Raw genomic sequence first — 13847 nt, forward strand, 5'->3', positions numbered from 1 at the left:
TATGTCAACTGTAATCAAAAACTAAAAAATACATATATTTAAAAATTTTTTGTCTACATATCAACTCAAAACCAAACACTATAAGCCTCAAAATAGTTATATTATTATTGATTCATATAACTTACCAGTGGTGAGAATAAACAAAATAATAGTCACATCAAATGACTGATTTATAAAGATAATCAATCTGGACTAGAGAAAAAAATATTTTTTAACATAAATGTATATAAAATACCAGTGTGTGTTTTGTGGACACAGTAAGGACAATAAGACAATTAGTCACATATTTCTGCATTGTTTAAATGGGTAAATTATTTCACATAGCTAAAAGCAATAAAAATTCAAAAGTATCATCTACCCACCTAATGATATCCTTTGACTCTTGACATGTATTTTATCATCTTTCCTTTATTAGTAATATATCATGCTCACAAACAGATTTAGCTATTCCCAGAAATCTTAAAATGTTAATAAGTTCAGAGTCCATAAGTAAACATACCAGGCAAGGGATTTCCAACTGCCTTGCACTCCAGCTGTATAGGGCTGTTCACCACCACAGTTTCATTGAGCATCTTCCCTGCATCCTCCAGGCTGGGTGGTTCTGCAAGAAGCCCCAAAACGATAATTAATTCATGTAAGTATCATATTTAAATTGGATGTTTTCTCAGTATGAATTGCCATCTCTTTCATATAGATACACTAATATATTTGGAATAAAACTAAAGTATAGTAGTGAATAGAATTGAAGACCTGGATGAGAACAAGACTTTAATAGTTTTTCTGGATCATCCATTTCTCTATGCCCAGAAAGGAATATCCTTAGAATTGTAGATTAGCAGAGTAGAAAAAAGGTAGAAGGGTATTTATTTTTTATTCCAATAAATTTGATTGGTCTCATGGTAAAATGCCTTCACTAAGAAGTAATCTATCACATTTGACCTCTTCTAGTGAAGGAAAAGAATCGATATTTCTCAAAATATCTGACTATTTTAAACCATTGCAGAGAAATTAGAACCATTTTTTGTTTGTTTATAAGTTATTTTCTTTCGATATAAAAATTAAAGTTACATTGTTAACAAAATAAAACAGAAAACTGCATTTTCCACTTTAAATAATCCTAGCTAATACTGGTCTGTTGTTTACTGTGGGAATTCAGTAAGTCTAAGAGGCATAGCAGGAAAGGAATAACAACTTGGAAAAATGGCCCACGTTTTCAACACTGTCTCAAGGAGCATAGAAGGGATTCTGGGATCAAAAAATGACAAATAGACTAGAGGTCTTATTTGGAAAAGATGCCATCGATATAAGTTAATACATAAAGTTTATTTTAAAATATATTTTAAAGATTTGCTAAATTTAACTCATTCAATGCACTTGAGCCCCTCTTCCCCACTTCATATACAAACAATTGATCCATTAAGTTAGCAAAAACAGAGGAGAAAGGAGAATAAGAAAAATGATTAGACCTAAATAAGATGGCAGAAATAAAATTAAATTATGAATCAAGAGTATAAATGTGAGTGACTTCATTTTCTTGGTCAATAGGCAGACAATTATTGACACTATTCGAGAATTAAGACAATTTTTTAAATTAAAAAAATCCAAATAGATAAAAAGCACAAATTAAAAAAAAAAAAAAAGAACCCATAAAAATGTTCATAATAAAGAGCCAGAGAAAGGTTTGCCAAGGACAACAAGGGTGAATATCAATTTCTGACAAACTGGAATACAAAGCAAAAATCATTAAACACAACAAAGCAACATGCTTTCTGTTGATTAAACTGTTACAATTCATGAAGAATCCATTATAATGACAATGCTTTATGCATTGAATAACAAAGCAAAAGTTGTTCAAAAGAAGAGAAAACGTGAAAAATATAAAAGTAGTATATTTTAGTACCCCTTTCTCAGAAATTGACTATGCATGAAACAAAAATAAAGTTTTAAATAATTTGAAAAATAAAATTACCCATACAGATTGTGTGTGTATTTGTGTATGTGTATTTATAGTTAACAAAGAATAAATATTCTTTTCAAATGTCAATAGAATATTTTCAAAATAGACTATCTATTAGGCCACAAAATTGTCAATAAAGCATTTATACCACAATTTAATAAAACTATAATAAAAATGAGTAGAAATCAATAATAAAAATATAAATCTTTCTGCATGGGGAAAACCTCATTAAAGAGAAAAATCAAGATAGAAGTATAGGATTAGAAAGATAAATTAGAACGAGATCAATTAAAATTAAAATCTATGGAATGTCACCAAGCAATACAATATTTAAAGGAAATTTTACCGCCGAAATTAATATACTAAAATCTAAGAAATAATGAAAAAAATGTTTTAAGGATTCAATTTACATTCTAGAAAAAGACAATTAAATACACCAAAAGAAGTCAGGAATAAAGGAATAATAAAAACGCAGAAGTCAACCCCAAAGAAAACAAGCAAGCAAAACTACAAAAAAGGCAATAAAATTCAAAGTTGGTTTTTGGCAAGTGTTAAACAAAGTCTGTCCTCAGAAGTAGATGTCTTTGTGGGTCAGATCTCTGTTTTTCTGGAAGTTATTCCTAAAGACAAAACATAGAACCCACACCTCTTTCGCACCTGTATCCATCCTTTGTTCCTTTGTATCTACCTAATTCAATGTATTAACATTTTTTTTGTTTAAAATAACTAGAATGTTTCTGTTTTCTGCACTGATTGTGATTGATGATATGGTATTTAAGGGCAAAAGACCTTTAAATATGGTTATCTGACTTTTTTAACTGGAAAGGAAAAATAATTAGTCCACGGCACAGTCCTTCGAATCAGTTACTTAAATATTCACTTAAAGCCTTCTGGACTGAAGCGATCACTGAAGGCTTTGACAGACTATGTAGCTGCTGCAATAAAACAATATGTAGGAATAAGAAATAAAAAGGCTATGGAGTGCATTGGTTATTTTTTACTGCACTAGAGAACTTAAAGGAAAAAGATTAGATGTCAGGAAGAATGGCAGAGTAAGGACTCCAAAAACCCACTACTCTGTTTTGTTTTGTTTTGTTTTTTTTAAAAAGAGCACTGAAATATTGTCAAAATCAACTTTTTCAGAACTCCGGATTAGTGATCAAAAATGTCCCGCAAAGAAAATGCCAGGCACATATAACTTTACTGAAAAATTAACATGAACCCTTCACAAACTCTTTCAAAACATAGCAGAGAGGGAACACTTCTTCAATCAGTTTAAGAAGCCAGGTTTACCATGATAACAAAACCAGACAGAGACAGCCATTAAAAAGATGCTACAGACTAACGTGCCTTATGAAGACAGACACAAAAATAATCAACAAAATGCTAGTAAGCCGAATCTAGCAATGTATAAAACGGATTATACACCATGACTAAGGAGGACTTATCCCAGGAAGGCAGGGTTGGTTTAACATAGGACAATCAATCAATTTAATCAAGATGGTATGGTACTTAAAAATCAACTCAAAATGAATTAAAGACTTAAATGTAAGACCTGAAACCACGAAACTCCTAGAAGAAGGCACAGGGACCAAGCTCTTGACCTTGGTCTTAGCAATGATTTCTTGGATATGATGCCAACAACATAACAAACAAAAGCAAGATAAACACGTGGGGCTACATCGAACTAAAAGGCTTCTGCACAGCAAAGGAAACCATCAACAAAATGAAAAGGCAACCTACTGAATGGGAGAAAATAATTGCAAACTGTACATTTGATCAGGGGTTTATATCCAAAATATGTAAGAAACTTATACAATTCGATAGCTAAAAAAGGAAAGAAAGAAAAAAAATCTGATTAAATAATTTGCAAAGGATCTGAATAGACATCTTTCCAAAGAAGACATACAAAATACAAATGGCCAGCAGGTACATGAAAAGGTACTCAACATCACTTATCATCAGGGAAATGCAAATCAAACCACAATGAGATATCACCTAACACCTGTTAGGATGGTTATTATGAAAAGTACGAGAGAACAAGTGTTGGTGAGAATGTAGAGAAAAGGGAACCCTCATGCACAGTTGCTGGAATGTAAATTGGCACAGCCACTATGGAAAACAGTATGGAGGTTCCTCAAAAAGTTAAGAATAGGAATACCATATGATCCAGCAATCCCACTTCTGGGAATATATCAGAAGGAAATGAAATCAGTATCTCAAAAAGACATCTGGACCTCCATGTTCACTGAAGCATGAGTCACAATAGCCAAGATACATAAACAACCTGAATGTCCATCAATGGATGAACGGATAAAGAAAATGTAAGATACACACACACACACACACACACACACACACACACACACACGCACACATTATTCAGCTATGAGAAAGGAAATCCTGCCACTTGAAACAACATGGATGAACCTATAGAACATTACGCTAAGTGAAATAAGCCAAACAGAGAATGACAAATACTGTATGATCTCACTTATATAGAGAAAAGTTCAACTCACAGAAATGGAGAGTAGAATGATGGTTACCAGCGGCTGAGGGAGTGGAGGAAATGGGGAGATGTTGGTCAAAGGGTACAAGCCTTGATTTATAAGATGAATAAGCTCTGGAGATCTAATGTACAGCATGGTGACTATAGTTAATAATACTGTGTTGCTAAGAGAGTAGATCTTAAGTGTTCTCACCACACACACATGCGCACATACACATAGGGAACTATGAAATAAAGGGTATGTTAACTAATCTGATTGTAGTAATCAGTTCACAAAGTGTATATATATATATAAATATATATATATATATATATATATATATATATATATATATAAATCATCACATTTAAATATGTACAATTTTATTTGGATGGAAAAGGAATGAAAAAGGCAGTGTGATATAGGCGTTAAGGATAGACATTTAGGCAGTGGAATAGAATTGAGATTATAGAAATAAACCCTTACATCTAAAGTCAAATGATTTTCAACAAGAGTGCTAAACTCATTCAGTGGGGTAAAATAGTCTTTTTAATAGATGGTGCTCGGACATTTTTAGGTAAAAAGTAAATAGAAATATAAATTCACTTATTCTCTTCTTAAAGGAATAGTGTTGCAATTTTGAATTTAGGTGAACAATTTTCTAGACAGAAGCATTAGTAAGGTAACAGTATGTTATGTTAACAATGAGAAGACGTCTGCATACTCCAAACAGGAGGTTGAATTCCATTGTACTTGTTGGTTTTTGCCTCTATTTTCCTTCTTCCAAAAATTGCATGCCAAAACCACAACACCTTCTTCAGGACACATCATAGGCTAGACTCTGCCTATTATTTTAATCACTCAAAGGCACGAGTTGACTTTTTCAAATCTTGGTTCAATTTGAATTAATACATAACTGATCTAAAAATTACATGGTTGAGTTAATCCTCCTTAACCACCAAAATGATGATATAGTGAGTAATAAATTCACCTATACTGAGAAAATAGTATAGTAGAGTCCTGAACTAAAGTTACCCATTAAGAAAGAAAGAAAAACAAAGTTCCCTACAATATTCCCAATCTCTTTTAGGCCACAAATGAGCTATAAAGCAAAACCCAGCAACGAAAGCGAAAACCTTTTTTAAGTGGGTGTTAGCAGATGTTAGCCAAGCAAATACTCTAAAATAATAAAATTAAATTAAGGGGTGCTTCACTAATGTTTTCACCAGACAACTAATACAGACCCTAGATGGTTCCTGGCTAACAGCAAAGGCAGCAGGACTTTAGATGTATTTGTTAAAATGTTGGTGCAGTGAGAAGAGCCAGAAGCTAAGTACGAGTTAGGCCAAACTAATGGTTAAAATACCATTTACAGATAATGACTAGGAACCGGACAACAGGCTAAGCTCTTCACGTGTCATCTTTCATTTCATCCTTCCAACACTCACAACAACCTCCTGAGCATGGTATTATCATTATCCTTTCCACTTTACAGATGAGGAAACTGAACTTTCAAACAGTTAACACTAAACTCACTGTTCTACAGTTATCACTTGGCAGTTTAGGAACCCAAATTCAAAGTCCACGCTTTTATCCACAACATTGGACTTCTGGTGCCTCACCATGGTTGATTTTTTTTTTTCCTAGGAAATAATTAAGTGCAGATGAAATGAATGCTTGAGCCATTAGACCCCAAATAATCATTTGTTTGTGGAAACATCTGTCTCACTTGGCAAATATCTGAGGTTTAGATATAATTTCATAGTTTTGTCTAGAGAATTAGAACTTACAGAATTATGAAACTTTGATGATCAAAAAGGACCACCTAGTGAGAGCTTCTGCTTTCTATAATAGACAGAACTCCCCCTGGAAACCCCAAGGGAGCATGAGAATATTCTGTTTCTCATGATCGTAACTTGGTCTTCCAGTCCAGGAGACCATGCACCCTTACTTCACCTTTTGTAAGACTTACTTTTTTTTTTTTTTTTTTGTCATGCTTGAGAAGAATGGAAGCATTATGATTTTTTTTATATGAAAGGAAAACATTAAACAATTGGAAAGTTGAGTTTCTTAGGATTGAACACTTTTGGATGACAAACTGTCATAAATGCTCGTTTGCTGAATGTGTTAACCCCTCAATAAAGGTTGGAATAAAAACAAATCCTAATTAAAAGGCAACTATAGAATGGGTTAAATAAATTCATAAATGAACTACATTAAGTGATAGTTGCCTTCCTATAGATTTTCCAATGTCCCTTTTAATATATGGCACCAGAACTAGATATAATGCTTTGGAAGCATTCAGGGAGTGAGAGTAGAACAGATCTAACTCCTCTCTTATTCTTCAGACTATTATAAGCTCCTATTATTGACTTCTAAAATTATTTACCTTTAGGATGAAATCGAAGTGCCATATTTATAGTAATTGAAGACAGCCGCTAATACATCAAGTCTTTCAATGTGTGGTGTCTTTAAGCCACTTTTCTTCCACTCTATTCTAATATAGTTTTTCATATTAGATTAACTTGTCATTTTAACCTGTGAGATCTTTTTGAAATCTATGACCAACTAATTCCTTACAAATTCCTACAGTTTTTTTTTTTTTTTTACCATCTCCAATTCTCACTGAAGCTATTAATACAAGTATGAAAGAGGACGATTCAAATTCAGAGCCATTTGTATCCAACTAAATGTTGCAGTGATGCAAGAGGATATGCCAGTTTTCTGTCCAGACTCTTGTCATATGTACGTGGCCAACTCTTTCCTCCAGGTTGGTCATAAAAAGTATTAAATTCAATCACATTATCATTTAACCTACATTCAGGTTAATGAACTGTTATCCAGACAAGTCAAGATGGTATTAGATGAAACATTTTCAGCTATTATTGTATCTTACCTCTATTCTAATTGTGATTCGTATCAAAAAGATTGCTTTATATTCTCCACCTGATTCAGTACTTTCTAATAAATCCTTACAATGACTAACCTTCTGTTTCTCTTACTTTTCACATTAACCCAGATGTCTTCCAGCTTGCTCCTCACCTCTCTGATAATTTTCCATACAGGTGTGTACTCTAATTGCATCTCCTGCTAACGTACTTTTTGTTAGCATAATCAGGCACTGGGTTTATAGACTTCTGTTTTCCTACATATTGACTCTGCTTCTTCTCTTCTGTTATTGCTCAGTATTTGATGGGAGGCTTTCTTTCTTTCATGGACTCTGTTTTTCAGTCACTCTTAATGACATTGGCAAGTCTGTAAGTTTCTCCAAGTAACAGCACACAGACCACTTGCATGAGAGACGCTGTTTCAGAAGACCTGCGACTGGGCCCAGGAGACTGTATTTTTAACATGCAATATGTGTGATTTTCCTAAACATTGGAGTTTGAGTATCCCAAACAATAAAGAGTAGTTCTTCCCAGTTCTGGAGACATACATTCTGTTCTTCATTACAGAGTCTTCATTTAAGTATTTTAAGCCAATCTAGAGAACAAAAGCATCCTTCTTTTTGATAACACCTGAGAGAGTAGAAGTGGGAGGTATTTTATACCTAACACCACTAAAGCACTCTACAAGTCAGGGAAACTAAATAATTTTCTCAAGGTGACCTAGATCATGATTAGCACAGAACACAAATCAAAGTCGGCCTGACTCCAGTGTGTGAGATGATTGTAACATAACCAGCTATCCCACTTAACTGCTTCCCCTTAGCCAACAATGGACAGTAGATAAGGACTGAAATTGTCGGAAGGGAAGGATAAACTGCCTGTACAAGAAGGAAAAATGGAGATTCAGGGCAGGAAAACAGCGAAAGGATAGCAAACCCACCCCTCCCAGCACACTCTTAGATGGAAGTGGAAGTCTGAGTATGTGCTGGAGACAGTTGCCAAAGACGAGCAGGGAGATATATTAGGCCTTACGAGGAACAAGTTCAATTCAAGGCTACTTAAGGGAGAGCAGGGTCAGCCTGTCCCCAAACCCTTAAGCATTGTGAGCCAATTCCAAGATGGTTACAATCAGATATTGGTCTTTAAGTTAGTTAGTCAGTAAAAAAAATAAAGGTCCTCTTAAGGAACATGATTTGTGTGTATGACATCCGTAAGTTAAGTGTTCATATTTAGGGAACTGGGGAAAGAATAAATTGGTTTATTGAAAACATTTAAGGGAACTGATAATTTGAATCTTTTAAGTGGTTGATTTAAATAAAAGAATACGATTAAAAGAATTTAATGTTCAATTAAAATTTTTTCATTTACTTACTATTCGCTCTTTCATTTGTTAAATATTTACTGATTGCCTAAGGTTAAACTCTCCTAGGTTAAATTACTCGGTAAATGTGGAGTGAATATATGTAAGAGAGAAAAAAAGAAAGGAAGGAAGGAAGGAGGGAAGGAGGGAGGGAGGGAAGAGGGAAGGAGAAAGGAAGGAAGAAAGAAAAAGGAAGAAAGAAAAGAAGAGAAGGTAGAAGAAACAATGGTTTAACATGCAATCATGGGAATTAAAGAAAATGAACAATGCATACATAGAGATCTTGAATAGCTCTCTGCCAATATCCTTGGCTGAATTAAGGAAGTCCAAGCCTGCATTTCTTAGCCCTGTCTGATGACTCTCTAGAGATCAGAAGTCTTACTTTCAAGGTCAGGTAGTCTTTCAAGTTTACTGTAAAGCTGTAACATTCATGAGGTATTCCATGGCCACCAGACATTTTATTAAAGCACATGAGAGAACATCCCAAGTCAAGGATAGCTTCTACTCATGAAATCCCTCTTATCGGCAGGCAAGAAAATGAAAACTAATGCGAAAAAACAATGTTGCAATTTTTATCTTTTCAACGAAAGTTATCTGTGGAAAGCTAATCAGTTAACAAGATTCAAATAATTTAAAACACAAGGCAATGTGTTTATTTATTTATGAGCTTCAACACGTCCTATTTGACAACTTGAAAACTAAAGATCTTAATATGATCAATTATAATTGCAATAACGTTAAAAACAAAAAAAGCTACCTAGGTTTTTTTCATATACGCTAAAACATTTATTATTTTTCAACCGTAATTCAATAAAAATGAGCCCACTATGTTTAAAAAAGGATCCTAGAGATATTCTTTAGTTAAGATGTGGGAATGACATTACCATGCACATGCAGCTGAAAATGCTGTTGTGCTTCTCCAGCCGCGTTGGTAGCCACACAAGTGTATCTGCCAGCATCTCCCATCAGGGCTTTGGCAATTTGTAGAACTCGACCCGAAGACTGAATCTAATTGGGAGCAGAAAGCATGGCAACATTTGGTACTTTACACTTGGACTTAAAAACATTTGCTAAGATAGAGGAACTCATTTAAATGTATACCTAATAATATTTTTATGCCAATATCTTAATTATGTCTTGATAGATTAAGAGCCAGATCACTCCATCATGCAGTAGAAAATGGACGGATTGAAAAGCTTTTCTTACTCATTGGAGAAAATCACCGAAGGCCAGCCTGCTGGTAGAGTCATAAAACTCCACTGATTGAAAGACTTTAGCACTGAACTATGAGGTATGTGATGAAAATGTAAGCTATTTGAAAAAACATGGTCACATTTATATAACACTTCATAAATAGCTTTAAAACAACAATCTTTTTTGATTAAATGGTCATGGGGGCCAGAAAAACAATAAAAAATTATAAAATATGAGTCATGGAAATGCAGATAAATTTCTTCCTGTATTTCCTTACTTCCCTCTTAAACCCACTGCAACTGGCTACCACCATTTTGGAACTAGAAATTCAGTGATTATTTTTTTACAACTGATTATTCGAAGGCTACCAGTAACTTCCAATCACAATATCCAGCAGCCCATGTAGTAATCGCAGACTCTCTCATCATCTTTAGCATTTGGCGTTGTTGACTACCTATCGAATTTCTCGCCAAAATAAGACCTAATTGGAAAATAAGCCCTAGCACGATTTTTCAGGATGACATCCCCCAAGTATAAGTCCTAATGCATCTTTGGAGCAAAAATTAATATAAGACCTGGTCTTATTTTCAGGGAAACTTGGTACCTATTCCTTGAATTGCTCTATTCTCTGAATGTTGCAGATATAGCATTTTCCCTCAGTTCTCATTCTCTGAATTTCTTAGGTTACTTTACAGAGTCTGCTTCCTTCTCCTGTCCCATAAAGAGGAAAGTTAACTTTCTGACAGTTTTCAACCAAACGCTTGGCTTCAGTGAAGAATCTTGCACAGACTCCTAAATTTATAGCGTTGGCCTCCACTTCTCTCCTGAGCTCAGTACTTGTGGCTCCAGCTATCTGCCGGACAGGTTAGCACATGAAATTTAACATATCCAAAACAACGCTTTAATTGTTTCCTTGTATCTCTAAACCTACTTCTCACTGCATGTTTCCAATCTTGTTTAATGGCATCCAATATTCTCCCAGTCTTCTGGGTTTCATAGCCCACTATAACTTTCCTATTAATTCTACCACTCCATGTTTCTCAGATCCCCTATTTTCCAGTCTCATAACCACTATGGCATTATAATAGCTTAATTATATTCCAGTGTCTCCAACCTCCCAAACTGTTAATCTATCTTGCATACCAATGCCAAAATAATTTGTCTACAATGCAAAGTTGATCCTTTTACCAGTCCTCCGTCAAAGCTCATTCATGGCTCCCCACTTTGCCCAAAATGAAATCCTAACTCAGCATAGCCTTCCAGGCTTACCACAGTCCAACCCCAAATGATCTTCTCTCCATATACTCCCATGTAAACTCCCACTATTCTCCAGCCATACTGTACAAAACATGCTAAGCAACACATTCATACATTTATAATCTATAATCACTTCTAGACTTTTGCCCATGACCTTTCAATGCCATAATTTCTTAAGACTGGACTCAGTCAGTTCTCTCTCCTTTCTTGTTACTCTTTATTCTCCACGTGGATTAATTCAACAGCGACCATGGTTTCAAATATCATCCATGTGTCAGTATCTCCAGCTAGAGCTTGACTATGAGCGCCAGGACCATATATTCAATGATCTACCCGACATCTTCACTAGTTTATTTCAAAGTCAATTCAACCCCTAAAAGTCTAAAACTCAAATCAGCTTTTTTCCCTTCACACTTGTCCTCCTAGAGTCTCCTATCTCACGGAATGGCATGACAACATATACATTTGTGTAAGTTAGGTTCCTATGAGTTTCCTTCGAGTTTTCCTTGATTTCTTCTCTTACTTTCTCTCTCACCTTTCACAAGCAATTTATCACTGGGCCCTAATAATTTAATCAATAAATAACTCACAAATATATCCATATATCCTCATCTCCATGGTCAGCATGAAAAGTCCAAATTTCTCTCTTCTCTCTCTCCTAGACAAATAAGCCCTAATTAATTTCCACATACCTATTTTTGATCCTTTAATTCATTCTCCAAAAGGGGCCTGGGTAACTCTTCAAATGCAAACCTGATCATGTCTCTCCTCTCTTAAAACCCTTCGATGATCTCCCATTGCTTTGGAGTAAAAATAAAATCACTGGTATTAAATGCCCCCTAGCTGCTCTGTAGTCTCCCCTAACACTCTCGTCCTTGCAATCTGCTCCTCACTCCACTGGCCTGCTTTCCCTCAATAGGTGTCAGCTCAAGAGGTGTCAGCTTCTCCTTTACTTTAAGTTTGTCTGTGCACATCTTCTCTGAAATACCCTACTCAGTTCTTTTCCTTTAATTCACCCACTTACTCCTATACATTCTTCAGATCTCTGCTCAAAGGCTTTCTCCATAAATTACTCTCATGTTTAAAGGCTTTTCCCATTATGTGTTCTTACACCTCTCCATATTTTCTCTTAGAGTTACTCATTGCAGTTTGCAATTATACTCTTGTAGGATTATAAATACCCATCTTCCAGGTAAACAGTTGTTTACTTGCACTATGTTTGAAGGCTACATACTGAATCTTTTCACTAGCCAAAGTACAAGATTAGGTTCATTGGATTTGGAATAGGAATAGGAACAATAAAAGAACAGATATCTACCATGTGTACTGTGAAAAAAATTCAGTACAGCCCTCATTATTGAAAACCTAACTACAAGCAAAGTTCAACACACATTCGTCAATTAACTTGATCCTGGCAGTAATATCTATTAATTTGGACTTTTAAATGCATCATATAGATATCCAGGTTTGAAATCAATGAATTAGTCTATCTATCTATCTATCTATCTATCTATCTATCTATCTATCTATCTATCTATCTAACAAATATGTACTGAAGTACAGTTATATGCCAGGAACTATACTCATTGTGAAGGATACAGGAGTGAATTTATTCATGGAGATTGAGTCTCGCCTTCTTGAAGCTTATAAATTATTTAAAAGATGTTTGCAAGACTATTTCAGTTAGGTTTACGTTGATATGACTTTAATCTTAATCTATGGTAAACATATGGGGGATACTCTGACTTAATATTGATGAACACTGTTCATCCATGACACACCATAGTTAAGCATAAATCAAAATAGTAAAAATACCAACCAATATATTAAAATTGATATCATTGTTAAGGTTATTATTCTTTAATTAATTACACTCTTCAAGTCAAAATACTAAGTTAAGTTCTAAAAAACTCTAAAGAAAACACATCTTGTTTTAATAAATTTTCTGCAAAATCTGTCCAACAGGAAAAATCTATCATTAAGAAAGAAGAATGTGATAGCTCCAGGAAGATCTATGCAGCTTTCTCATTTGGGACTCAGTGACATTTATACTTACTTTGAGGTTTCCTTGGGCAGTATTCACAGGTTGGCCATCTTTTAACCATGTAATGGATGGATTTGGAATGCCATTAGCTATGCACTGCAAGGTGATAGGCTTGTGTTTCACTACGGCTCTTTCAGAAAGGCCTGAGGATTTGATTGTTGGAGGAACTAGATTTAAAAGAAGAAAAGAGGAAGGAAGGGAGGGAGGAAATGAAAATCATAATCAGTGGGCTAAACACTTGAAAATCTATACGCGAAAACCTGAAACCAAAACTTTAAAAGAGAAAAATCCCTCTTAAAAAAAAAAAAAGTTTCATCCCATGCATTTAATTTATATTTTAAGTGATTACTTATTGCTTAACTATGGATCTCTAATTCTCCAAAGAATAAATAAAATGTATTTATAGCAACTACAATCTACATGCATGTTTGGCTTACAACTTTTGGTGAGTTTTCCCAATCTATTATGTCCCTCCCTTTCTCAAGAACTACCTCATTAAATCAGGGTGAGTTTCCAGTATCCATATTCATACTGTATGACTCTGCCCCAAACAAGGATGAATGAACCCAGGATGGTAACTTGATTTAGGCTGGCCCTGCCAGATTCTCTCCCTCAGGAATTGGAAATGAGACTGAGAAACAGGCAAGTTATATTCCAT

General features: G+C 34.6%; 1 protein-coding gene across 1 annotated transcript in view; it reads right to left on the reverse strand.

Annotated features, from left to right (window-relative positions):
* HMCN1 (hemicentin 1) overlaps positions 1–13847 on the reverse strand; it is a 398907-nt gene that overhangs the window by 142668 nt on the left and 242392 nt on the right. Inside the window, exons 35-37 of the mRNA XM_081026514.1 lie at positions 13202–13356; positions 9579–9702; positions 500–601 (exon numbers count right to left, since the gene is read on the reverse strand). Coding sequence (XP_080882640.1) covers positions 500–601; positions 9579–9702; positions 13202–13356 — 381 coding nt within the window. The remainder of the gene's footprint in view (positions 1–499; positions 602–9578; positions 9703–13201; positions 13357–13847) is intronic.

Source organism: Rhinolophus hipposideros (genome assembly GCF_964194185.1).
Source record: "Rhinolophus hipposideros genome assembly, chromosome: 19".
Classification (NCBI taxonomy): domain Eukaryota; kingdom Metazoa; phylum Chordata; class Mammalia; order Chiroptera; family Rhinolophidae; genus Rhinolophus; species Rhinolophus hipposideros.